Source organism: Notechis scutatus, chromosome 4 (assembly GCF_049901735.1).
Source record: "Notechis scutatus isolate UNSWTSFEM ecotype Mainland chromosome 4, rNotScu1.2, whole genome shotgun sequence".
Classification (NCBI taxonomy): Eukaryota; Metazoa; Chordata; class Lepidosauria; order Squamata; family Elapidae; genus Notechis; species Notechis scutatus.
The window spans coordinates 20,413,101-20,440,839 of record NC_142012.1 but is presented as its reverse complement, the minus strand read 5'-3'; the positions used below and the strand labels follow the sequence as shown (position 1 = coordinate 20,440,839).

Below are 27,739 nucleotides of genomic sequence, written 5' to 3'. Positions count from 1 at the left end.
CAATTAACATAAAGAACACTACAAAGAAGTGAGGAAAGAAGGAAGGTTCAAAAGTTGAGATTTAAGAAGGCAATCAAAAGGGGGAATTACCTGTGAAGTCGGGAAAGGCAGAAAGACCCAGCAGAAAAGGGGAAAGGAAGATATTAAGAAAGAGAGGGATATAAACTGGAATGAGAAAAGATATGGGGAAAAGAGGGGGAGGAGAAGCAGTAAGAAACAGGTGCATGAAATAAAGAAATACGGAAATAGTAAAACGTTGAAAAGAAATTGTAATATGTTAATATAGACTATTAAAAGCAAGGAGAGACATTGGTAACTTTTATGATTATGATTATTATTATTATTATTATTATTATTATTATTATTATTATTATTATTATTAAAACATATTGTTTATCTTTATTTTTAAAATAAATATTAAAGGATTAGATTTGAAATAATTGAAATGAAACAAAAAGATGTTTCGATTGAGATTAATGAAAGAGGCTAGAATTAACGTGTTTGTTTCTCTCCTTACTGAAAATTTGGAATGGAAAAAGTAATAATAGAATTAAGTATGCATATATGAATGTATAATTGCTGTCATATTTGTATGTAAAGGTGATGACCCGGAAATATGTTGTCCACTAAAAAGAGATTTTTGTTTTTAATGTGAAAAAAAATAAAAAAAATTGTTTTTTTTTTAAAGAAAATGAATAAAAGACCTTCCCTGAGCAATCCCAAGGCCAGAGAAATCCTTGTGTTCACATCCTTGGACTCATGTGCCTTGGAAAAAAACAGTTTTGAGAGCAATAATGAATGTTGCTTTTCAGCAAAGAGAAACATTCAGGTTCATCTTTAGCCAATTGGTTAAGATCATGTTGCTCCTTTTGTGCAGAAAGTACTCAGATTGTAAATGAATGAGTCGTTCATGAATTGCCAAATGAGTTTGGTGCTCCTCCTCCTCTCCCTGTTCCCAGCAACCACTTCACTTGGCTAGGAGAAAGAAAAGGAAGAATTTTCTCATTGCTCCCAGCTCCCAAGAATGAATTGGAACCGTCCTAGGAACTGTAACATGACAATTTTCTCCAGATTAACTTTAACCAGCGTGAACATTGTGTGCCTAACACACTGATTGGTGACATTTCAGCAGTAGCTTTTGTGTAGATGTAGCTGGTCTGTGTTTGGCAAAAATTGAGCAATTGTTTTCAGAGTGGAAAGGAGGCAAGAAAATATAAAGATGGTGTCATGGCTAAAATTTGAATGTGCACCAGTCTTATGATCACAATAATGATCATTTAAAACTGCATTTACCACTTTTTCTTTGTTTTGACATTGTAATTAATTCACATTAGAATTTTAAGTGCGTTGCTGGGCCTTCCCATGTACTTTTTCACAACTGACAGTGACAAAAACTAAAATAGTATACAACACAGATTTGCAAGATGTACTTGCAGATTTTAGCAACATATATATGCGTGCAAATTTTTGTAACAGAAGGCATTTATTTAGCAGCTGTGTGTACCATGTTGCTTTTTTTCTTTTTCTTTTTTTGCATTGGATGAAACTACTTTGAACCAGTGTTTCTAATACAATAATGGTTTGAAACACTGGTTTCAAACTATTCTAGAGCACTCTTGTTTTATCAGGACTCCCTGCATGAAAAGAATAGCATCTCATTATCCTTACCACAAACTTGAGAATCATACTGGAAACAGGAAGTTGGATAGTCTGATAATAACTGAGCATGATTTTTCTGGTGCCAACTTAGGCATTAGATGGCCTGGGATGACATTATCTGAGGGACCTGGAGATGAACATTTCCTGCTGTGGCACTTGCATTTTGAAACATCCTTCTCCAACCTGGTAGCCTTTCAAAAACCTTTCAAAAGAAACCCTCTCCCAACCAGAGGCTGGGTTCCAGAGGATTCCAGGAACCGGACCACGCAAGCAGTGGACGAGCGTGTATGTGTTTACAGAGCTCCAATTGTGTGAGTGGCGTGCATGTGTGCATGCCATTTGTGCAAATGGAGCTGCATGTACACGGGGTTCATATGGAGCCTTCCCCACTGCGCCCCGTGCCTCCGCCACCTGCCGATCTGCAAAGCCAGAAAGGTTGGAGACCACTGCTTCAAACCATGTTTATTTTCAACAGGCATGGGAATCCCCTAGCACAGGGACCTCAAGTGCTGACCATATCACATATAATATTCGGATGCATTCCCTCTCATTAACTTGATTTTATTTAGATTTGGATAAAAGTAACTAGCAGGTATTTAAAGCATTTTAAGTGGTTTTTGTAGAATGTTTTCATAGTTTCTTTATTGTACATCTTTCAAAGTCACTTTGTATGATATGGGCAACCATATACCTTTGCTAAATAAACATTGTAGATCCCAAATAGAGCTTTATTACCATGAAGAAGAGTATAGGATTATTGCAGTCTTTCCCAACTAGTTGACCTTCCATTATTCACAGGTATGATACCAGGAGTTTGTGCACAAGACCACAATTTCCATTCCCCCAGTCTGCATGTGAATGTGTTATGGGTTTTGAAATCACCCGATAAAGAAAAAATTACTCACTTGTATGAATATATTCTTGTAGTTTTCAGTTTCCAAGTTTACTTCACAGACTGTGGTTAGCATTATTCATGTGCCCTTTAGTGGTCAAGCAAGAACGAATAAAAACGGTTTGCATTACATGGATATGTGAAACATGGAAACATCTTGCTGGTAAAAGTCTGTAGAGATTCTCAGTCATCCAGGTCATGGTTGTCCCAAAGGTGCTTTTTGCATCCTTTTAGAGAGCCATTGAAGAGAGGGTGCTTCAATGACCCTCTGAAAGGATGGAAATGATCAGCTGTCTGCAAGGAATATAAATCCTTCCATTCCCCACTATCCTGTCAGAGCTGAAGAAGCTTCTTGGATGAGAAGCGAAAAGTCTTCAAAAGAAAAAACAAGGAAGTCCAGTTGCCTCCTGAAAAAGCACCTTTGGGGACAGGCTTGAAGGTAATTGTATTTATTTATTATTTACTCCATTTGCATTCTGCAACGGTCCAGGGTGACTCTTGATGGCTTACATGATGTAAGAACTTTAAAACATTTATGATAGGTTTTAAAATACAGTAATTCCCAAACAGAACATAACCCAAATTGAAATAAATGAAAATAGTACATTTTGAGATTTCAATTAAAATGTTTTCCATAACAGCTGTATTTTTGGTATCTTCCTGATCTCCATCTAGGAAGTGGCCAGACTAGCCCGAGGTAAGTCAGTGAATGTCAATGTTAAGTGTGAACTTGACTTTTGCGTCTTTTTCGTTCTGTTGCCTTATTTTCATTTTGATATTTTTACTAGTTATATTATCTGCAGCTCCTGCAAGACTGATACAAAGTAGAAAAAGTTTGAAAAGCATTTTCATCTAATATAGTACAGTAACTTTGGATAGATTGGAACAGTCTTCCTCAAGATCTTTCCCTACTATCATAGTCTAAGACCGTGATGGCAAACCTATGGCACGCTTGCCACAGGTGGCACACAGAGCCATTTGTGCTGGCATGCGAGCCGCAGGCAGACTTTCCTCACTGCGTATGCGTGCTCCTCACAGCTGATTTTTGTCTGGTTTGAGGCCTTTTTCGGTCTCCCAGAGGCTTGAAAAAAGTATTTGCAGGCCAAATAGGCCGTTTCGTCACTTCCTGTAATACCGGAAGTGATGAAACGGGCCTATTCGGCCTGTAGAGGCTTTTTTCAAGTCTCTGGGAGGCCGAAAAAGGCCTCAAACCAGACAAAAATCAGCTGTGAGGTGCAGTACAGGTAAGGGGGCGGGGGGATTGTATGCGCATGTGCAGGGGGCGGGGGGGGCATGCATTGCCTTCTGGGTGCTGGCATGTGAGTGCACACGTGCCAGCACGCGCATAATTTTTGGCACAGGAGCACCAAAAAGGTTAGGCACCACTGGTCTAAGATGTAGCTTTTTGTATCTGGAGTTTGAATCAGAATAACAGCATCAACAAAGTAAACTAAACTGATTGAGAACAGACCAATATAATGTTCCAGTATAAGAATAGTTTCTTTATTTTGTTAGGTGTATCTTGGAGCCAGTTTCAATTACATGTTTTGTGCTTTTTGCAGGACAGCTGCTTAGTCATTTAGCCCTCCCAAATTTTTCAGGATTGTTGTACTAGGATAAAACAAACTTTTGGAAGCTTTTTGTATTATATGTTTTGGACCTTGATTTGGCATACATCAAGTAACAAATGTTTGGCATGAATTGATGCTTCAGCTTTCCCATCTGGTACCTAAATGACTTTCCACATGCATTTTTGTCTTATGAAATCACTTATTTGTTAAACCAAGATAGAGGATTTAGAGATTCTTCATGTTATGTGAAACATTATGTGCTGCATCTACCATATGAAAATGATTGTAAGGAGGGAAAAAGTACAAAAAAACAGTTTTAACAATCTATACTTTCAGTAAACAATTTCATGGGAGGTTGACTTACATGTGAAAATCTCAAGCAATCAAACTTCATTGCGGCTTTTATCCAGTTATGCTTGAACTATATCTTAAATCCAAACCCTTTGTAATTATCTTTCATTCTGCATTTCATTCTTATACTGGTGAAAGATATTGGAAACGGTAGCTATAAATTATAACGAGAAGTAGGCTTTTTGCCTTGTATCATATTCAGTTATTTCCAAAATATTCTATGTTTTGGTTTGTGCCATTGTGAGGAGAGAGGACAAGGTTCGTGAGAAAACAGTCTCCAAGTGGCAGGTGGGGAAATGTGATTTACACACCATGAAAAATTCATTCAGCAGCAGTTGAACATGCAGTTGCCTGCCTTTGCACAACAGGACCATTGTATTGCTGTGATAAAAGACAAAGTGCTCGGATTGTCTTAAGATGAATATGTTGGCTTGTCACACTGGCTTCCTTTTGCAGGGATAGAGTTGCCATTGCAAATGGCCAAATCAAGACCAACCATGGTATCTTCTTAAACCTGTGCCATTAAAGACAATTTGGTACCTTCCACCCTCCTGATGTTTTCAGCTACAGTTCCATTTATTCTTAGCCATCATGGCCAGTATATGCACTCACAATAAACAATTGCAAAAGTAAGCTTTTTTTTTTTTAAAGTGTTAAGCCAAGCCATCCAACCCATCCATGATCTCGCTATGAAGTGAATTTAGAGGCTACCAGAGTGGACATTCTTTTCTTTTCATACAGATCTTAAACACTTGGGAAAAAGAAGGCTTTGAGTCCCAAGGGAAAGGAAGGCTCCAATTCGTTATAAGCATGAGAGATGGATGGAGAACATGACAAATTAATTTACAAGGATGGAATGTTAACTCCTGGACTATCTACTGTATGTTGTTGTTCCTCAGGAATGATTTGTTACACTTGCCATTTCTGGATGATATTACTGCATTTGCTTCTAGGAAGAAATGTGCGATCATTCCAGTGATGTATCTTTTTGGGCACAAACAACCTTCAAGAATGCCTTGCATACAAAAGATTACATATGTTGCACTTATTCTACAAGAAGAACACATTCTGTGCAATAAGATGATGACATTAGAATTATTCTACTTCCTATAAATGTAATTCTTTTCTTCATTTCCATATGCTGGGAAGCAGATGATTGCTTGTAGTGATGATATCTATTCTAAGATAATCTGTTGCAAGATATATTCTAAAATAGACCAAATGAAACTTTTTGCCATTATAATACTATAATGAACGGAATGATTTTAATATGGTTTCATATTTTCTAGTTATGGATCCATTCTGTGGCTATCCATGATTATTTTTTGTTGACCTCAACTGGTGGTACAGATTCAGGAGAGATTCAAGTAAGAGATCTGAGTAAACTTGACAGTATGTTTTTTTTTTCTTATTGTACACAAGAGCCGTCTCCCTCCCTCCCTTCCCAGAATACTTATGCTTTTCAAAAACTACTGCTAAACCTTTTTACTCTTTGTCCAGCGATTAATGAAAAACAAGGATTTGTATCAGGAAATAAAACCTGGAAAATACCTCATAAATACGTATTCTAACATTCCTAAATTCTAATAAGCTATCCTTTAAGGAAACATAAAACATAATGAACCATTATTTTTATTATAGCCTAGCACATGAGTTGAAAATATCTTGAAGCAAGCAAATTTTAATTTATAGAAGCTTACTTTATCACATTACTTTCCTTCTTTTTTTTCAAATTTCCATTGAAGGGTTAAAATGTATAGAAAATCCTAAATTTGTAGATATGTAGAAACATTTGTCCCAAGTGAAAAGTTTTTACAGAGTTGATTTTTGAACTGAAATTAGAATTACTGTAACCCATTGTGGATTTCCCCACAAAAATGGTGTCAACTTCATTCATTTGAAAGGAAATGAGGAAAAAACCAATTGTTTAATTGGATTTTAATTATTGTCAAAAGGAAAAATAGACTATAGTGCTTTCTGAAAAATCATTGTTCGATTTTTACTGACAAACTAACAAACTCCATTGCTAATTAGCTCTTCAAGTGATTCAGTTTCAGCTATTGAAGGAGACATAGGAATTAAATGCACTATAAATAGACTTCATTAAAATCCATACTTTGCTAGCCATATTTTCAGTTTGCAGGAGAACTTGTATCTGTAAACAAAGCTGTAGTAAAACAAGGCTTTTAACTCTGTTTTTACAAGTTATCTCCCAACATATTAAGATTTTTATAGCAACAGTTATCTATGTTAACGGTAAAAGAAATGGAAATAAAATTAAATTATGCAAAGCAAAGAACATTTGAATTTGTGAAAAAAAACAGGGGAAAGGTTGGCTTATAAACTGTGAAGAAATATAGAAAACAAAATGATATTGAAATTACAAGGGGATAGATATGTATTTACAAAGAGATACAGGTAGTTCTCGACTTATGACAACAATTGAGCCCAAAATTTCTGTGGCTAAGCAAAACAGTTGTTAAGTACGTTTTGCCCCATTTTATAACCTTTCTTGTCATAGTTGTTAAGTGAATCATTGTAGTTAAGTTAGTAACATGTTGTTAAGTGAATCTGGCTTTCTCGTTGGCTTTGCCTGTCACAAAAGATGATCATATGACTCTGGGGATATTGCAACTGTCATAAATATGAGTCTTATGAAAATTTCCTTATGAAAAGTTTTCCTAACGTGCTGTCCAGATATTTTGGAATTGCAACTCCCAGAGTTTTTCAGATAACATATCCAAAGACCATAATACCTGGAGATTCTGTCAGTTGCTGGCCAAACACATGTGGAAGACACCAATACTATATATTTGTCTACTATATATTTTGATGCTATCTCTTTCCAAATGCATGCCATTGTGTATCGCATGAAATTATTGATTCAGTGTCTTTCATGAATAGATTTTTATGTTGCCTTATTTGCCTAATGCCTAATTATTGCCTAATGCCTATTTGGCCTATAGAAATTAAAAGTTTTATATCTTTTTGCTACAGTCTATATTTTGCTACCTATATTTTTGCAACCCAAATATAGAGCCATAACTTTAAGCAAGATGTGCTTTATTTGATTTTGATATAACACATCCATATCCAAGCGTTTTGCCTTTTTGAGAGTAAACTTTTTGGTTTAGCACAATGTGTGAAGTCACCTTTTTATTCCAGTCTGTATATTGCATCAAAAGCTAAAGCTGTGGATGTGTTAATGGTGATTCAAACAGTTCACATAACAGCGAAGCACAGCAGGTTTATTTTTATCTATTTCACAGCATTTATAAACTATTCCAGCTTACTAGACCCTGGGTAACTTATAAGGGCACAGTAAGAAACAGAATATCTTGATTGTTAACAATAATACAGTAATCAATCAAACATTATTATAAATATGACAGAAAGAGTTCCTTCTCATCCTAGGATTGCAGAGGCCTTTTGAAATAGAATGCTTTTAAGGGCCTTCCTAAATGAGATCAATGTGGGAACTGATGATATATTCAGCTATTACAGATAGTCCTCGATTTATGACCAGTCACTTAGTTTTTGTTTGAAGTTGCAGCAGATGTCCTCAGGATTATTTATGACCTGAATTCAAAGTCAGAAAAGGTCATAAAATCAGTCATAATCACATGGTGGCCTGCTTAACAACTGGTACAACTTAATCATAATTCTGGACTCAATTACAGCCCTAAATTGAGGACTACCTGTGGTCAGAAGACCTGTTTCCTAATGCAGGTCCCCTTGACTTCACAAAGGGGTGGAATCTCCAACATAAGCTATTCCTCTGTATTGAGACGATGAGTAGAATCCTATTTGGCAAGGTGGCCAAGCGTATCCTAAAACTGTTTGCCTTTTTTCATTGACTGTTACTTCTTTGATATTGTTCTTCTTCAAACAACCTGTTTAATTTGGCAAGCTGGAAAAGAAAATATTTCGCCCTTCCTGCACTTTGTGATTCAGTTTTGGCAAATGCCTCTCAAAGCAGCTTTTTCCTGTTAGTGTTTTTGGAATACTGTGGTAGAAATGGTCTACACCTTATCTAGGATGTCCTTGTCAGCATCCTGCCTGATTATTTGCTAAAGAGGTTTTTCCAGAACGGCATCACAATTTTAGAATCCCCGTTCCATTTCCACAGCACCTTCTTATGCTCTAGAACAGGGGTGTCAAACTCACAAGCCGCGGGCCAGATGTGTCATGCTGGTCACACCCACCCCTGTTTTAGCGAAGGGGGGAAATCATGATACGTCAGAGGATGACAACATGATGGCGTGAGTTTGACACCCCTGTTCTAGAACACTTTCTGGACAGAGTTTCTTGCCTTAAGAATCAAGGAAGTAATCATTCCGTTATGATATCTTTTAATTAGGTCTTACTTCTGCTTTTGGATCCAGTTCTGAGTATCAGACTGTAATAAAAAGGTGGCTTTCATAGGTTTTGAGAAAGGCAAAAAGGGTGGTCAGGGCACTAGGACCTTCTGTTGCATTGCTGCTAGAGATATCTTAGTTTACTTCAGGCTTAGTTTCTTTTTCTTAGGTTTTTTAAATTTCATACATTTTCAGCTACTGTGAAAAGTTAAGGAATCAGTTCTCAACAAATGAACCAGCAAACATGTGAAAAACTCTTAAAAACATCACTGGCTACAGCAAACCTCCTTCCCATGCAGAAGGAAATCAACAACTAGCAGATGATATGAATGTGTTTTATTGCATGTTTGAAAGGAAACTACAGCCACCTATCTCCACAACCCCCATTTTCAAACATACCAACAACAGCCAAGCCTCCTACAACTGGCCCCAATCCATTGGGTTCACAACCTCTGGTGATCACAGAAAAAGAAGTGCAAGATCTATTTCACAGACAAAAGCCAGGAAAAGCACCAGGGCTGGACAAGATAACTCCTTCTTGCTTAAAAGTCTGTGCTGACCAATTGGCCCCCATCTTCACCCAAATCTTCAATAAATCACTAGAGATGTGCTATGTTCCTTCTCGCTTCAAACGCTCTACTATCATCCAAGTGCCAAAGAAGCCCTCCATCAAGGAACTGAATTACTACAGACCAGTAGCTCTAACATCTGTAGTTATGAAAACCTTTGAAAGGCTAGTGCTGTCCCACCTAAAAAGCATCATGGATCCGTTGTTAGATCCCATGCAGTTTGCATACCGAGCAAATAGATCGACATATGATGCTGTTAATATGGCTCTGTACTACATTCTACTACACCTTGAATCTCCAATACCTATGGAAGGGTCCTCTTTGTAGACTTCAGTTCAGCATTCAGTGCCATCATTCCAGACATTCTTCTAGCTAAATTAAACCAGCTAGCGGTATCTGAACAGACTTGTAAGTGGATCATAAGCTTCCTAAAAGACAGGAAGCAGCAGGTGAAGCCAGGCAAAATCACATCTGATACCTGTACAATTAGCACAGGGCCCTCCCAAGGCAATGTGATTTCTCCACCTCTCTTCTCCCTAGATACCAATGACTGCATCTCAAACGATCCATCTGTTAAAATACTGAAGTTTGCAGATGATATAACAGTGATTGTAGTGGGGGGATTCAATTTTTTTTACTACCGGTTCTGTGGGCGTGGCTTGGTGGGCTGCTACTGTAAAAATCTCTAGTCAGAGGTGGTAGTTTCCGGCTCTCCGAACTACTCAAAATTTCCGCTACCGGTTCTCCAGAACTGGTCAGAACCTGCTGAATACCACTTCTGAGTGATTGGTCTCATTCGAGACAACAACGAATCCATATACGGATAGGAGATTGTACAACTTGCCTTGTGGTGTAACTGGAACAATCTGGAATTGAACACACTCAAAAACTGTAGAAATGGTGGTAGACTTTAGGAGAAACCCTCCCATACCACCAGCTCTTTCAATACTAGACAACACATTATCATCAGTAGAGACCTTCAATATGAGAGAGAGAGAGAGAGAGAGACTTTTGGCTTCATGCAAGGAAAGCACCAGAAGCAGCAAAAGTCTTTCTATGCCCCAAATTCCGCCAGAAACCAGTCTTTGCCTGTGCAGCCTCTTGGAGCAGGATGCCTTGCACAGTCCCAAAGACTCATTTCTGGCGGAGTTTGGGGGAGAGAAAGAAAGACTTTTGCTGCTTTCCTTGCGTGCAGCCAAAAGCAGAAGAAGAAAGAAGCGGAAGGAAGCAGCCCGGTGGCCAGGCCAGGCGCGTGGGGTACGTGGGGCAGGTTCCCCCACTCCACCCTTTCCCCCCTCCTCTCACTCCCCTCGTGTTGTTCACAGTGCAAGTGACACAAGCCTTGTGTTCCTGCGGGCTATGTGGTGGTGCAGCCTTGTGTTCCTGCGCAGCCTGGATTAATTGCTTTGAGGGGGTGCTTTGGGGGTGACATTTCTCTGCAGACCACCAAAATTTTCTCGTGGACCACCAGTGGTCCCCAGCTCACTGGTTGGTGATCACTGCTCCAGGAGGCTTGCTTTTTGCCCTCCCCGAGCCTCCATGTGGGCCCTGTACTTACCTGGCATCCAATATGGGCCGCATGGAGACTTTTGGGAGGGGCGGAGTGAGCGGAGCCAGACAGGGGTGGGATTTACTGGTTCACCGAACCAGTAATTAAAAATGATAAAATTAGCTCCCAGTTTGCCCGAACCGTGCGAACCGATAGCAGTCCACCCCTGGACAAAACCCAGGTTCAAGACTATCTTGAGAACTGGAAATCCCCAGTGACTTGGGACCAATGACTCTCTCTCAGACCCGTCTGAGATTATTGATTACCAGATTATTGATGGAGAAAATGGGAGGAAAGAATGCTGCATTTATCAGGCTAGTTTGTGAATGTAAGGCAGGATCTCTCCCTCCCCCCCACCCAGTAGCATTTCTGTTTTTTCTTCCACCTCTCATCTTAAAGGACAATATGCAGCATTGACCTTTGCTTTGTTTCCCCCTTTTTGAGCATGTGCAAAGTTGCTAACCCAACTGGAATAGAGGCTGTTTCTTCAAATCACAAGTAATAAATAGATCCCCTTTCATTTATTTCTATTGTAACTTTTCCCTCTCATTAGCTACGATAAATGCTTGTTCTTGCTGTTGATGCTCTTGTACAAAACATGACATAAGTGTTAGTTGTTCTGGCCCTAACCCAAAGGAGCTGTTGCAAAGGCCAAATCTTGCTATTGACTCGCTTCATCAAGTCAGGTCCCTGTTGTTATCCATATTAATCTCAAAAACCATTTGCTCAGCCAACTGCTTATCACCCGCCTGGTCATGTATACTTTCCATAGGCCATTTCCCTTTTCTACTATTTTCTTTGCTGACATCAGTTACTTGATACATTTTTCAAATATACAATTACATTAGTTTGCTTCTGTGTTGCCAGTGTGAACCATCTGCTGTTCTTTAAGGTTCTTGAATGATATTTCAAATTCCTCTATTTGAGTGCTTGGATATATGAATGCAATTGTTCCTAAAAAAATTTCCTTATGAACCATTCTACCCTTTTTTTAAAGGTGGCAGTGGAATCCCAGCCCCATTTCCTTAGCGTCTTGAGCCCAGAGACTTGTTCAAAATACGTTTTTGGCAGTTGCATTCTTTTTATGGTATGTGATGTAAAATAAATGGAAGATTCCTTCCTTCCTTCCTTCCTTCCTTCCTTCCTTCCTTCCTTCCTTCCCCTCCCTCCCTCCCTCCCTCCCTCCCTCCTCCTTCCTTCCTCCCTTCCTTCCTTCCTTCCTTCCTCCCTCCCCTTCCTCCCTCCCTTCCTTCCTTCCTTCCTTCCTTCCTTCCTTCCTTCCTCCCTCCCTCCCTCCTCCCTCCCTCCCTGAAGAAACGTGACCATCCCTGTTGAAAGATCAAATAAGGGGAGGAATTTCTGATATCCTTTTGAAAAGGGTTGCTGGCTTAGCAGACCTTGTTCTTGCCAGCCTCTTAATGATTGTGCTCTTTAGACATTCCTTTGATACTTTAAACAATATTCATGGCGTCTCTAGACAAACTGGGTTTTTTTGTTTTTACTAAACTATCATCTTTATTGCTTTAGGCTATGTTTGCCAAGTCTGATGACTATCACAATGAACTACTTTAATGCCTATCAGTTTTGCACTCTCTTCTGGTATTCCTAAAAATTACATACAAATTTATTGCCTACAATTAAATATCCATGTGCGTGTTTCTGCTCAATTTTTATTGCTTTTTTAAATAATTCACTTGTTTTTAATCTATAATAAGAAGGAAGAAAGCATAATTGATTGTTTTTAATCAGTTCCCAGAGGAATAACTGAATTTAGTCTTGCCACAAGCCTCTGTGCTTCACTTATCTCTAAACTTACTCTTTTTTTTCTTCCCTCTAGCTTTCTCCTCCACCCAACAATGGATATAATATCTGTCTCAGGATAAGCGCATCTGACATAGTAACAAAGCATAAGAAGTTGAATGTTTCAGAAAGTTTTCAGAGCAATTTTAGAATGTTGTCTTCTCTATTCACATTTTAAAGTATGAATGCCGGTGGTCTGTTAATACCAGACTTTAGGAATTTAAATACAAATATAAGACTTCAAGTCTTGGGTCTTGAAATTGGTCTTTGGGTTCCTCTCTTGTAGTCATTATATGCCATATGATATCACAGTGAAGAGGGGAAACCCAGAAGACACACGTGAAATTGCCTGACTCTGATTTTGACACAGAAGCTGGAAATAAAGTTACACAGATACAGGAACAAATTTGATATAGGTGGACTGATCAGGTCAAGAGCTGTAGAATTTGGAGAACGTGAATATTATATGAATTATATGGGACTTTAGCAATAGCATGAGCTTTCCATGAATTATTTATTCTGAGTAATTCTTTTTATTCCAGGGCTTTGTAGGTATCTTATTATTTGCTTTGCATTCTTCAAGGAATTTTTGTCCTTGGTGAGAAATACCAGACTCAAAGATGTGTAGAGCTTGTTTCTTTATCTTGTCCCTTCTTGAAGTTAATTCAGGGTCACAGTGATAAAATAATTACAATACTGGGACCTCTTTCAAAGTTGCTATTTTGCATTTCAAAGAAGATTATTGTAGTGTCTCTTCAGCCTTTGTAGAATGCCTATTTTTCTTTTACTTATCATACAGTTACACCAGTTGTAAAATTGTTTTCTTTGGAATTAAGGGGAGGGGTTATTAGCTACATGTCTGCTTCTGTTGCCTTTGATCAATATTTTATATAAAATCCCTGTAGGGAAGTTTGATCTTAGACCATTTGGGTGCAGGATACAACTGATTCAGTGTTACTTGCCTTAATAAAATGATTGTTCAGATCATCTCCTATTGTTGGCATTTATTGGAGTGGTTTTTTTAATCACATGGAGAAAAAAAATATCTCTGGATCCTTTTTTCAATGGAAGAAGAAGATGGGAAGGGTCTCAGAATGATAACAACTCCACCAACTAAGCCAAATGGATCAATGTGATCCAAAGCATGTTTTCATATTTCTCAATGCACAACATGAACACAACGTAATGACCACTGTTGAAGGGGCAGGAAAGAATTTTAGAAGTCATGCTCTGTGTGCTTTCCCTTGCTACACAGAACTGGAACAAATATTGTTATTTAGTAATGTAGTGGTTTTGAAAAGGGCTATCCAGGTGAGAATCGCTGCTATTAAAATCATTTGAATATTTTTCCAAATAATCAATATTTATTTATTTTAATATCTCTAAAATGATATCAGGGAGTAGATTTACCATCCAGAAACTAAAGTCTTCTAGGTAAATTCTTTGGTGATATAAATTCAGGCCAGTCTTAACTAAATACTTACTGTGTCTTAATTCATTAATAGTTAGAATGAGGCTTCTCACAGGCAGCTATTGAAGGACTGTAAAGGTTTACAAGCTAGCTTGTAAATGTCTATGAATTCAAGAGATGCCATGCACAACTTGTTTTTTCATGGTAGATAGCTGTGATCAATCTAAGAAATAATTGTCCATGGCCCAATAATTAGCAGACTAGCAGTATGAGTACATTCATGTTTTATATACCTTGTTATTTCCATTGTATAAACCAAATATTTTTTTATTTGGGAAATACAAAGTTCTTAACACACTCTAGTTTTTGGTTCCTATAGCAGTGCAAGGATTTGTAGGATACTGAATAGTGTAAATAGCACTTCTGTGTGGTGAGGATCCTAAGCTATACTTACCAAGAATCAGATGGTGTGTGTGTGTGTGTGTGTGTGTGTGTGTGTGTGTGTGTAAATATAGATTCAGGTTCATATAATAGACTAAACCAAATGTTTTAGGGAGCTTGGGGTGCCAGAACTCATTTCTTCTTTGCTTGGCCAACTTTTGTAGGGTTGAAGTACGGTTTGTCAAATGTCTGATGCATTGTACCTACAAGTTGCGGAAGCCTAGAGTGGATTTCTGTTTGCACAGAGAGGGGAGGACTCGCAATACAGTACAATATCGTAGGGGTCCAGTAGTAGAAACTGGTGGCATACACATCTGGAGCCAGGTCTGCTATTTGTGTCATATCTTCACAGAGAAGCCTGAAATGTGGTCTTGCAGGGATCCAGACCAGGGTACTTCAAATTAATTATTGACAAAGGGCAATATGTTTCCTGGCCCAAATGAACTAACATATTTCATAGGTTGAGCAGGTCAACAGAGTTTGTGGCCTCTCTTATGTTGTTGAGCTACATTATTCAATATCCTTGTCAGCTGGTGAGCTCATAACACTGCAGAATTTAAAAACTATGCAAAGCCATTGTATTAGGTCAATAAGCATAATTGTGTTCACTGAGTAAACCACAGCTGCCTGGGTTTGTACAATAAGTAACACTAAGTCAAATCAAGCAAGGGCATTTTGTGCCATTGCTTGACATGTGAACCAAGTCAGTGAGTGTGTAATATAAAATCTTTCATCTTTTTGGTGCCTAGTTTAGAGTGTTTTCACAGATTTTGAAGCAGTGGTCTGAGCTACTTTTACTCTGGTACTGCCTCTCTCATTTCAGTATTTGGAAGATGCTATTGATTGTAAACTGAGCTGACAGTACATTGCAAAAGGAAAAGATATATATTTTTAGAACAGAGTAGATTCTGGGTAAATGGATGCAGCCTCTACATTATCAGGATTAATTCCAAAATATTATTATAGAAAAAGATTGAAAGTTAATGTCATTACTATCTCATCTTCACAGTCTTGGCTATCTGCTTGCAGTGAATGTAATAATAGACTCATTACTTATTGTGTGATTTGTATTGAATTTCTGGAGTCCTCTGTTATTCTTATCTTTTATTGAAATTCAGAGAATCTACATTAGGTTAGACCATGTTATCAGAATATATTGGTGAAATATGGTTTGTGATTAAGTGGGAGACTAGCTTTGGAAACACAGCCTTAATTTAAAATGATGTCTGAACTGAAACAGTTTTAGAGGTTAGCATTGTTATACTTTTGCAGCAAAACCAACCTGGAGTTGAGGACCTTCAAACTAACACATCTTTTATTATATCATACTTATTGGAACCATCTTCCTGGATTCATAACATTTATCAGAACGGGTTTCCTTTCCTTTTCTGGTTAATGATGAACTAGAACTTATGATGGCATCAGAATTACTGCAAGCTATAGTTCTATTCTCAATCCAACACTAGATATTGAAGGCTCTAATACTGTACTGATTTTTTAACCTTAGTTAAAAGCAGACCTGCAGTTTGCAATGTTTGAGATTATCCTAGTTCAGAAGAGAACATAGTTTTTTCTCCCAGTAGCTGAACTGTAGCTTATGATTAGATAAAGGATTGATTTTATACAGTTTCTGAGAAAATAATATATATATTCAAAATCAAATTAGATATATATTTTTCCTTGGATTGCTAATTCTATGTAGGTGTTGACTTCTTGATCTGACTGATGCTCAGTCTTGGTAAGCTCATCCTGAAAATACAGTTCTTTGATCCCATTATGGAGGATCAGTTTTAGATATCATATATTTGGATGGTTGATCACATTGGGGAAATACTGTCTTAGATGTTGCTGAGCCATACCTCCCAGCCTTCCTGGAAAGACATGTTGTATAGCATAGATTGCCCTCGACTTACTGCTATTTGTTTAGTGACCATTTGAGGTAATAATAGCACTGAAAAAAATGACTTTTGACTGTTTTTTCACACTTAAGACCATTGCAGCATCTCCATGGTCACATGATCAAAATTTGGACACTTGGCAATTTGTAGGTATTTATAACAATTGCAGTGCTCCAGATCATGTGATCACCTTTTTTGACCTTCTGAGAAGCGAAGTTTTAATGGGGATGCCAGGTTCATTTTAACAACCATGTTATTAACAACTACAATGATTATTTAACAAATGCGTCAAGAAAGATCGTAAAATGGGGCAAAGCTCCCTTAAGAAATATTTTGCTTAGCAATGGAAATTTTGGGCTCAATTGTGTTCTAAGTCAAGGACTAGCTTTATAAGACTGCTTCATCACTACTATTTGCTTTATAGAGAGAACAGTTACAGGTGTGTAGAGTATTGTAATGGTAATGGAATGTAGATAAGAATGGAATATAATGTGAAAGATAAGCTGCCCTTCTGCTTGTTCCACTATTGACAATAAATTTATAAATCTGTTCAGGCCAACAGGAGAATTGAAGTGGGTATCTGTTGTTCAGAGTTGTTTGAAAAAAATTCTGCTTCTCACAAGCAAATTTGCATATGTATAAATTTATTTTCAGCCATCTTTGGCTATTATTGGAAACAACGCACTTAGTGTAGGTGTCTTGTAATTTTGTTTGCTAAGGGACATCATGTAAAAGTTTCCAGATCTTGACTGTGAAAATTTGGAGAGCTCTGAGAGAAAGTAGGTATATGAGTGTTGAATTTACAAATATCTAGTCGTTGTCCACATTTTTGCAGCCCTGATTTGGTAGCCTGAATAGAAACTATAATGAAGTATGTATTGCACTAAAGATAGTCAAGTGGAGGAACTAAGATTTTAGACAAAGAAATTTATGGACAAGAATACTTTACTACTATAGCTACAGTTATTATTGGAAGAGAATATTTGTGGTTTAGGATATTTGAACTGTGGGGTCCTTGGTTCTCTGAACTTAGTTGTTTTCTTGCAGATGTTTCTTTCATTAGTCAACTAGATAACATCAGTGCTAGAAAGGAGTCGAATTTGCTCTCTAGTGGCTTTTCCTGTCAAAGTGGTTCCTTGAATAAGTGGTTGTTTTCTGTTAGCTTATTGTATGAGTTGGTAGTTCTTCAATCAGGGTATTGTTTACTGCTTGATTGTTGAGCTGGTGTTAATCTGGGTGTTAATCTAGGTGTTGATTGTTGGTGAGGAGGTATTTTAGTCTTTTTGTTTCCTTTTTGGCTTATGATTGTCTCTTTTGAATGATATGTATATGTTGTTTACCTGTGTGTGATTATTGCAGGCTGATTTGTCTGAGGAAGGAACATTTGCAAAAAACAACAAAGCTCAGAGAGCACCAAGGACCTCCACAATTATTATTGCTGCTCCTGTTGCTATTATTATTTGAGCAAATGGTTTTTACTAATATCCTGATTTTGACTTCACTTTGATTTAAATACTTTTTGAAGAATTGGATGTTTATTTCAATGCAGTTGTACTGTACATACTCAGGAATTGTATTTTAAAATATAGTATCCTTTGAAGAAAGCCAGACAGTTTCCCTTAAAAATATGGCTTCCATAATTACAAATACATTTATCAGGTTTCATATAAATGTAAGTTTTTGATTGCAGTCACAGTATTAGGAACCTGGAAGTCAGTACTGTATAAGTTTCTCCAAATGCAGAAAGGGGACCTCAGTTCTGGAGTATAACCATACAATTTTTTTTCCTAAATGTTCTTTTTGAGTCAAATGCAACATTTCTAGCATCAGCTTCTGAAGACACATCAACTTTGTCATTGTTTTTATCATCTGATATTCCATGAATGTTTTCTGTAATCTTAATTTTCTGGCTCCATACTCTATCAAAAGTCTTTTTGGACATTGAAAATGAGAAAAGCAAATTAGAGGGGAGGTTGCAGATCTCCCAGTAATTCTACTTTAAAGTAACAAGTGGAATTTAAACTCTTCCCCCAAGTATTTGTTTCTGAAGTTCTAACTTGAAGCCACTTTGTGATCCTGAACACTCAGTAATGAGGGGTTTGGTTTTTACTGGAGGATAAGAGTCTGCCATAAATACCCCTACATCCATATATTGATACCAAGTACCCCAAATGTGGTTTCTGGGAAAGGAACTGCTAGGTTGGGATTACTTTTGGGGGAGGGGAGCTGCCTTGTATCTTCCTTGAGTATTGTCTTGATCACTTTCACAAATGTCCAAATAGAGTGAAATGAACTTAAATTTGTAGTAAGACATTACCTATACATTCAAAACAGAATATTGCTTTCAGGTTCCGGTACAGCATGAGGAAAATCCAAAAGAACACAGTTCTAGGTTGTAATGTTTTATCTCCCTCACGAATGCCAGCATAAACGGATGTTCATCAACTGAAATACAAAGTCAGGATTAACCACCCAGTTCCCGCCCCACTGTTTAAATAGTTCCCTAGCCCCGCCCAGCCACCCACGTGCACATCCCACCCTTTCCTTTAAGAAGCCGGGTCATGCGACATTAAGCAGGGAAGCCAGCAGAGTCCAAGTGCCAGCCACACTTAGCAAGCATGCGCGTAGGCGTCCACCCCCATTTCATCTGTGTGGCTGCCTCACAGCTGTTTGGCGACGATGTCAGCAGCAGCAACAGATTGGGTGGGTTTTGCTTGTCCTCGTCCATCCAGCCAGCAGTCTGGTGTGGGCCCAGTGGTCCGCTGGGTGTAGTCTGCAGTGGGCATGTCACTCCCGGGTTCCTGTGGGAAAGGCAGTCCCGGTTTCTCCGTTCCCCTCTGGAATGGCAGCCCTGGGCTACCAGGCATACCAGGGCTGACAATTGCTTTTTAAAAATTGTCCCTACCCTCCAGTTGTGAGAACTGAGAAATCAGAACTTAGTACAATTATTAAGAGTAAAGGTCCACCTGTTTTTGAAGCACTTTTAATCTTTTAGGGAGCCCATTAGAATGTATTTCAGTTGGTTCAAGTTTTACATATGTCAGTCTTGGTTCAGCATAGTTTGGATTTATTATAAGATGAACATAGGGGGATGTACTTGGGGAATCTCTTGAAATTCTCACTAATCTTACTTCTTGCTTTTTCTCTCTCTCTTTCTCATTTTTTCTTGCAGTTCCTGGGCGTAGCATTTCTTGGAATTGGACTTTGGGCATGGAATGAAAAAGTAAGTTAACAACAGAAATCTGTACAGCTAAATAAATTCAAATATGTCTCCCAATATTTGAAAAAAAGATTTCCTTCTTTAAAAGGTGCCTTGTTAAGCATATCCTTCATTTAACAAAATTTGCTGCAAGTAGTCCTCAATTTATTACAGTGATTGAGCCTGCAATTAGAGTTGTTGGTCATGATATGGTCATTAAGTGGGTCTTCACATGACCATACCCTATTTTATGATTTATTTGTTGGTGGCAGTTGTTGATGTGGCCATTTTTTTTGGCCAGAAACCAGAAGGAAACACTGGTTTCTGGCAAAAATGTTGTAAATTGCAGTCATCAGACCATGGTTGCAAATGGCGTAAATGTAAGCAAGTTGCCTAGTATTCAAAATGTGGACATATGACGGAGGTGGGTGGCCATCAGAACTTTGAATTCTGGTTTTAAGTATTTTTCCAGGGGGAGGGTCCATTGTAACTTCAACTGGTTGCTAAGCAACCAGTTGACATATCCTTGCAGTAGGGAAAGGGCACCTAAAATTTTAGAAGACGCATGTAGAGTGCCACCTTTAATAGACTCCCAGGCTTACTCAAATTGTATCCCCACTTTATTTTTTAATTATATTTCTTTATTACTGTAAATCCTTTTAGATTCCTGGTGGTTTACAGCAATAAAAAACAGACGTAATAGAATTAAGTGACTTTGGCCTAGCCATTCTCTCAGTCCACAGAATAACTGTTGAGGAATAAAATGGGAGGGGAAAGCGTTATGTATAGTGGCTTCAACTCCTGTAGGAAAGGTAGGATATACATCTAATAAAAATAAATAAATCTAACAAATAAATTATGTAAAATAATAGTGTGTTCTAAGCAAATCAGTAATAAAAATAAATAACATTATAAATATACTGTACAAAATGAAAGATGCCAAGGATTCAGTTCTAGAAAACCACAATTGGCTGTTCCATAAAATAAGTAAATCACAGGAAAAATATGGTTTTCTGGCTTCAGCCCTCATCATTTCAGAAAAATGGGGGGTCACCTGTGGCTTAATCCAAGAGATTTGCCTTGGACAGGTTGACTCAGGCTCAAGGAGCCAGTCCTGTTGATAGCATACTTTTAAAATCAAAACTGGCACCTTGAATTGCTTCCAGAAATATGTTGTGCAATATACTTTTAAGTGTTAATATAGATGAAAGAACTGGTTAAAATAGACAGAGTCTTGGAGTGATTCTGCCCTGTTTGAGAAAACAGGGAGTGTCTTCAAAACAATGGTTGTTATGACTTGTTTTTCTACTGTTAACAAAATGCCATGTATTTATCTTTACACTTATTTTGACAGTTTTCAGACTTAGGTAATTAAAACCTGGCTGCCTTTTTTCTATAAATGAGATGACAGTCTTAGATTTAAATGAGAAAATGAAGTTTGAAAGAGACATATTAAAGAATGGGAAGAGCCTAGTTGTGTCCTAAGAAATTAAGAATTGCAGGGAGCTGTTAGAATTATATGTATCATTAAAATCCCTCTCTTGCAATTTGGAAGAGTTCCGTTCAGGAATTATTTATTATGTAATTAATTGTTTATATATGTTAGCTTGCATTAGGTTTGAAAGATTGCTTGGTTTAAATTTAGAGGGAGATAGGGCTGTTTATCAGATATTGCATATCCTGGTTCTCTTCTGGTGTGTGTAGTGTAATAATGAGAGAGAGAAAAATATTCCTTCTTTCATGTTATGGAAGTCTGTTTTGAAAGGATACACTTTTATTTTTCAGTATTTCAGAAGATTAATATTTTACTGAGATTTAGTAATGTGTATGGACATACTTGGATGTAATTAGCAGATAAAAGGGCAGACTGAACATCTAAAAATTAGCCTTGCAGCACCATTCTTAGTTTCTCTCCTCCATTATTGCTTTTCTAACCTTTCAACAAACCATTTGGGCAGAATGTCATTTGTGCTAAATGACACGTCGTGACTTTTTCACAAAGGATATGGCTGTGGGCCTGATTGCATTGGTAGACTAATAAATGTCAACACAGAAATAATTCACAGGAAATAATCAGAATGTTTGTACAGAATGTTATTAATCTCTCCTTGGACACAAATGCCAAATGCTAGTGTGGCTCCTTCATACTTTCCTTGAAAGGGAAGGGGGAGTGACAGTAAAAACCCGGATACATCTGTGATATATTTTTATTCCTTGTTTTCCCATTCTCTCACCTCTTCTTCCCTTTACATTCACTGCCAAAGGGAGTGCTGTCCAACATCTCTTCCATTACTGACCTGGGTGGATTTGATCCAGTTTGGCTCTTCCTTGTGGTTGGAGGAGTGATGTTCATACTGGGCTTTGCAGGATGCATCGGTGCTCTGCGGGAGAATACTTTTCTTCTCAAGTTTGTAAGTAACTACCAAATTCCTTCTTAAAGAATAAGCATTTTTCCCTGTACAAATATGTATCGTTTTAGCTCTTTTAAAAATTTACTTCAAGCTTTTTTGGAGATGCTTGTCTTTAAAAAAAACACCACACCTTAAAGTCCAGTTCAGGTGTTCAACTTAAATGGGAAGTTTAAACATAAGTAAAATAATGGGTGATCTTGTCTCACTAGCTTAATGCTGAGTGGAATTTCTAATAAATTCTTCTTTAAATGGAACCACTGATAATTCTTTCTTTAACCCTTATTATTTAACTTTCATTTCAAGTAATATATTGTTATAAGAAGTGACATACAAACAACCATGAATAAATAAATATTGTGACACGCTGAGGCACTGAGAAGATAGAACCTTTACCTATATTTCCAATTAATTTATGTGTGTTCTGTTCATACTTTTGTGTTTACAATCTTGAGTCTTGGAATGTTTCAGCATCCATTCTGAGATGTAAATATTTATTTTAGTCATTGGTGGCCTCCTTTGACAATTACAGGAAGTATAAATTTGATAGATAACTTAAAAAGCAATAACAACTTATCGGCAGCAGAAAGGTCTCAGTCTGGCTCATATCAACCAGTTGGTCAAACAATTAGGTGGATTGGTTAGTTTTCTGTCATTCATTTGTCGCAGGACATTAGCAGTCCATTTTCCTGCTAATCATGTTGTCATTTGAAAAGCATGTCTGGTTCCCTGCAATATCAAAGGCTGCAGTTGATCACTGCTAAGAATGATAGTTACCTAACAGTTGGGTTGGCAATATATAAACCAGGATAGTTATTTAATACTGTTGTATCTTTAAGAGAGTACTGTAATTGTGACTGGCTGAGGTTCCTCCGACGGCCATAAGATGGAGCCAGAAACCTGGTTTGTTCTCTTCTTACATTTCCCTATTGCTGTATTGCCTGATCGTTGTTCTGCTCGGATTGCTATGAGTTTTGCAAACTGTTAGCAAACTCCGTTTACTGAACTTTGTTTATGATACTGGACTTCGTTTTTGGATTATCCCTGGACTGATTGTATTGAATACTACCTGCTTTAACCGTGTATGATTTGGACTGTTTGTTGGACTTTGTTTACCCATTTACAGGAAGTAAAACCTACATTTTACTATTCAGTGTATCTGTATGCTGGTTGTGTGTTATTCCTCACCAATCTCACTACGTTTCCCTGAGTACACCCATTCTCCTGACGGGAAATACCTCAACAGCCACTCATGGCTGTTCTGGGAATTAGAGTCCACAAGTCTTAAAGTGGCCAAGGTTGGAGACCCCTGGTTTAGATGAATATATTGCTGCAAAACAGGCTTATTGGTCATTGGTTGCTTGAAAACTTGGATATTCCAAAGGGAATTAGACAGTGGTGGTATGCTACTGGTTTGGCCCGGTTTGGCCGAACGGGTTGTAAAAAAAAAAAAAAGCTTCCCACGATCAGCTGAGAAGAGGATTAGCTGAGAGGAGAAAGAAGAGAAAAGCGCAGGATCGGCCCTTCCACACGCCCCTGCGCTTTTCTCTCCTTTATCCTCTCAGCTGATTGGCACTGCAGGCCTCAGCTGGTGTGGGGAAAGCTGCACGCGTGCATTAGACGTGCACGCATTAGGTGCAAGTCCACACACTCACTGAACAGGTGATCACTGAACAGGTAGTGGAACAGTTAGGATCCCACTGCTGGAATTAAATATGGAACTGTTTGAAAACGTTATCTTTCTGCTATAATACATGAGTAATTCATTATTCCTCTGATATGGTTTTTGCTGTGATTGTTTCAAGAGGCTGGCAAAAACAACAAACCATAGACACACATACTTTAAGCACAACTGAAAGTGTTGTATTTAAAGTATGTGTACGGTTTGTTGTTTTTGCCAGCCTTACGGAGAATAGTGAGCTGTAAAATGAGTAAAAATAGCTATAATGTTATCAGTTTTTATCCATGTGATTCTTTGGTATTGCATTAGTTCTGAAGATTTTATTGAAGCCAATAAATTCTTTTACTTCTTTGCAGTTCTCAGTCTTCCTTGGAATAATCTTCTTCCTGGAACTCACAGCGGGTGTTCTGGCATTTGTTTTCAAAGACTGGATCAAAGACCAGCTGTATTTCTTTATCAACAACAATATCCGAGCATACAGAGATGACATTGATTTGCAAAATCTCATAGACTTTACCCAAGAATATGTAAGAGCTCCTTCTTTCTTTAAGATCTGACTGTGGAACCTACACAGCCTACTAGGTGTGGTGGAATCCTAACAATCCCTAGCATCCATCATTTTTGTTCATTTAGATAGGAATGACTAGGATTGCAATTTTGCAACATCTGGTGGGCCATTTATAATGCTGCCCTTAGTTGTTTGGATACTAAGATGAGTGGCATATAAGTTTGATAAATAAAAATATTAATTAATTAAATATATAACCAGTGAACACAGACCTGCCAATTCTGGTATAAGGGAAAATATCCCACTTTGACTGTGACCCTTGCTATACATCTGTAGCCAGTGGCAACATTAACCTTGGTTGATTTCAGAAGGCAAAAAAAGTAATATAGTAGTTGTGTGAAGTATCCTCAGTAAATACAGAGTTGTAGTTTAGAATACAGGCTATGCTTAGAAGAAGGCAATGACCATATTTGTTGCTAAGAAAAGTATCTGAAACTAACTATGAAGCCACTACAAGTCAAGCACAGCTTGACTTACGAAGTTTTCCCCATTGTACTGTAATAATATCACTAATGTAAAAATCATCAGTATTTACTGAGAAATATTTTGCAAATTTCATAGCAAATGGATTTCCCTGGTTTTTCTTATAATTGGGCAACATTTTGAACTATCTTGTGGCCATAGCTTTTGTGTTCAGCTAGAGATAGAAGGTATAAGCCTGTTGCTGAAGCTCTCTGGAAAATAAGCTGAATCGTCCAACATTCAGTAATAAACAATCTGTTTTGGATAAGTGAACTGATATAGCTGTTTTGCTGCTGTGACTGAGTTAATCTTTTTCTCCCTGAAGAAGCTTGAACAAGATGTGCCATTGAATGATGCAGGAGTATGAAGGGATTTCCAGAAAAGTTTGAACAAGCTTTTCTAATATGCACAGCAAAGGTGATTTGAGGGGATCCTGTCTGAATTCTTATTTCAAGCCTATGGCCCGTAAAATCAGCGCCACGTACAAGTTGCATTAAATAACTTGACTCCACATTTTAATTATTCTCTCTAAATTGCACATTGGTAATGTGCGATGTTTTGCCACAAAGGGCAGTAGATTTTCTCTATTTTCCAAAAGATTTGGTTAAGGAAAAGCCCTCATTAAGGGAGGGGAAAAATCCCATCTGTTTGGAGTATTGTAGGAAATGGAGTGTCTTGGGGGCTTTTTGCCATTCCTAGTTGTAGCAGAACGAGTTAAGACTTGAAAACTTTTGCACGCATTTTCAGTACAAAATAAATTCATAGAGTAATTTGGAATGGTAGCTTAGAAGAATAGCCGTGCCTGGCCCGCGTTGCCAAAACTGTATGTCTCTTGTCTTTTCCTCCCTCCTAGTGGCAGTGCTGTGGGGCCTTTGGGGCTGATGACTGGAACCTCAACATTTACTTCAACTGCACAGATTCCAATGCTAGTCGAGAACGATGTGGAGTACCTTTCTCTTGCTGCACTAAAGATCCTGCTGTAAGTCAAAACAGAACAGAAGCCTGAAAGGACCATCAGTCACAATGGGATTGTTCTTACACTGGGCCAGTGCCACCATAAATATATTAGCTTTTAAGGTATCATTAAGATTTTTTGGGGCAGTGCTGTGGCAGACAAACATTCTGGAATGGAGAAGGAAGTGTGGTTTTTATTATGATATCTATTAAAAAGTTAATTTTGAATGCCTAGTTTTCATATTTAAGCCCATGAAAAATGTATCTAGATGGCAAGAATCATTTTTATCTATATATTTGAACTTCTGTATGGGATTCACTTACCGATGGCAACTGGGATTGTTGCAACTACCATCATAAGTTGGCATGGTTATATGAGATCATGCTTTAAAATGGTGATGCTAAGTGACAGAGTTTCTAGTTCCAATTAGGAGTAACTAGGCAAGGTCATGAGTTGGAGTTAGACTTTTTGTTCAGTTAAAGGAGACATTTATTGGAAGTTGTTTCTGTGTCTTTATTTTTAGGAAGATGTCATTAATACTCAGTGTGGTTATGATGCCCGACAAAAACCAGTAAGTTTTCAAAACTTCTTTTTGGAGAGGGAATGGTAAAGAAGTGGTCGAAAAATGTTCAATGTTTTTTATTATTGTTCTTGCAGGAAGTTGATCAACAGATTGTTATTTACACAAAAGGTTGCGTCCCACAGTTTGAAAAATGGCTGCAGGATAACTTAACCATAGTGGCCGGCATATTCATTGGAATTGCATTATTACAGGTGACCTGTTCTTTTGAAAAACTGCAGAGAATAATCCATACTCAAGAAAGACCCCACAGAGTGAAATGAAAATTGAATCTCGGTGTATAGAGTAATTGATTTATTATTTTTTGAAAAAAAGAAAGTGCATTTGGGTCTCATTGATTTCAGTCTTGTAGTAAACTTGGATAATGCAGAATAAATTATGAACATTTTGCTGCAAATTATGATGGAACTGATGCTGCTTGCTTTTCGCTCACTCAAACCTAGTGGGGCTGTTTCTCTAGTAGATTTCCAAAGCAAACTGAAAGACCAGTTAGGTGTAAGCAGTCTCAACTTGGTACCCTATTTTTATTATAGCAATAGGAAAATCTTTTGCTCCAGGTATTTGGAATGTTCTTTAAATCCTGTACTGTTGAAATTTAATCTCCTTTCTTAAAATATAACTTTAAATTTAATTTTAAAAACTTATCACCTACATCTGCATTTTAAAAGCTCCTGTTCCCAGGACAATTCTGATATAGTGTACATCTCTCTCCCATATTAAACATTATTGTCCCTCTCCCTCCAAGTACTTAATACTTCACAGTAAATATGATTGTATTTGTGTAGTACACTCAACTGCAAAGTGGCCAGCTGTACAATATTTGAGGCCAGCATGCTGTGTACACTCAGCCACTATAGTTAATTTGTGGCCCAGTATGTCTGTGTCCCAGAAAACCTGAGTGAAACATGCTTAACAAGGGAAAACCATTTCAACTTTAATGTGTAGATGGTAGCCATCGTGTTAAATTTTGTGGGCGCAGTCTGGCTAACTCTAATTTCTGCATTTGAAAATCAGTTCCAGCTTAACATGTGCATTTTTTTTCTTCCAGATATTTGGCATATGCTTGGCTCAAAATTTGGTTAGTGATATTGAAGCTGTCCGAGCCAGCTGGTAAAACTCTTCAATGTAAGCCACGCAAGACCTTGTGGGTTACCACAGTTCTCAGAAGGCTCCATGTGGTCCACATGGACTCAAAGCTATGTGAAAATGAGGAACAGAGAAGTTTTAAGTTCTCAGCTGATTAGAACAGCATTTTATCTTTGTTGATTTCAGAATGAGCAGCTCCAGCCACTTAGTTGTGATGAATACTATTAAAACAGCCAGTTGAAAATGTACTGAGCCATGAATCTCTACTGTATCCTTGATTGAGTAAACTGGAGGATATTTC

The 27,739-nt window shown here is 37.8% G+C and overlaps 1 protein-coding gene across 2 annotated transcripts in view; it reads left to right on the top strand.

Annotated features, from left to right (window-relative positions):
* The window catches only part of TSPAN5 (tetraspanin 5), a 69,300-nt gene extending 41,562 nt beyond the window's left edge, over nucleotides 1-27,738 (top strand). The window contains exons 2-8 of one of the 2 annotated variants that reach the window (XM_026672674.2): nucleotides 19,672-19,722; nucleotides 21,963-22,109; nucleotides 24,144-24,314; nucleotides 25,671-25,796; nucleotides 26,296-26,343; nucleotides 26,430-26,546; nucleotides 27,401-27,738. In XM_026672674.2, coding sequence (XP_026528459.1) covers nucleotides 19,672-19,722; nucleotides 21,963-22,109; nucleotides 24,144-24,314; nucleotides 25,671-25,796; nucleotides 26,296-26,343; nucleotides 26,430-26,546; nucleotides 27,401-27,466 — 726 coding nt within the window. In that variant the 3' untranslated portion in view covers nucleotides 27,467-27,738. Of the gene's footprint in view, nucleotides 1-19,671; nucleotides 19,723-21,962; nucleotides 22,110-24,143; nucleotides 24,315-25,670; nucleotides 25,797-26,295; nucleotides 26,344-26,429; nucleotides 26,758-27,400 lie in introns of those variants that run through there. The other variant, XM_087962882.1, reaches the window with a different exon arrangement.
* The last annotated feature ends 1 nt before the right edge of the window (nucleotide 27,739 follows it).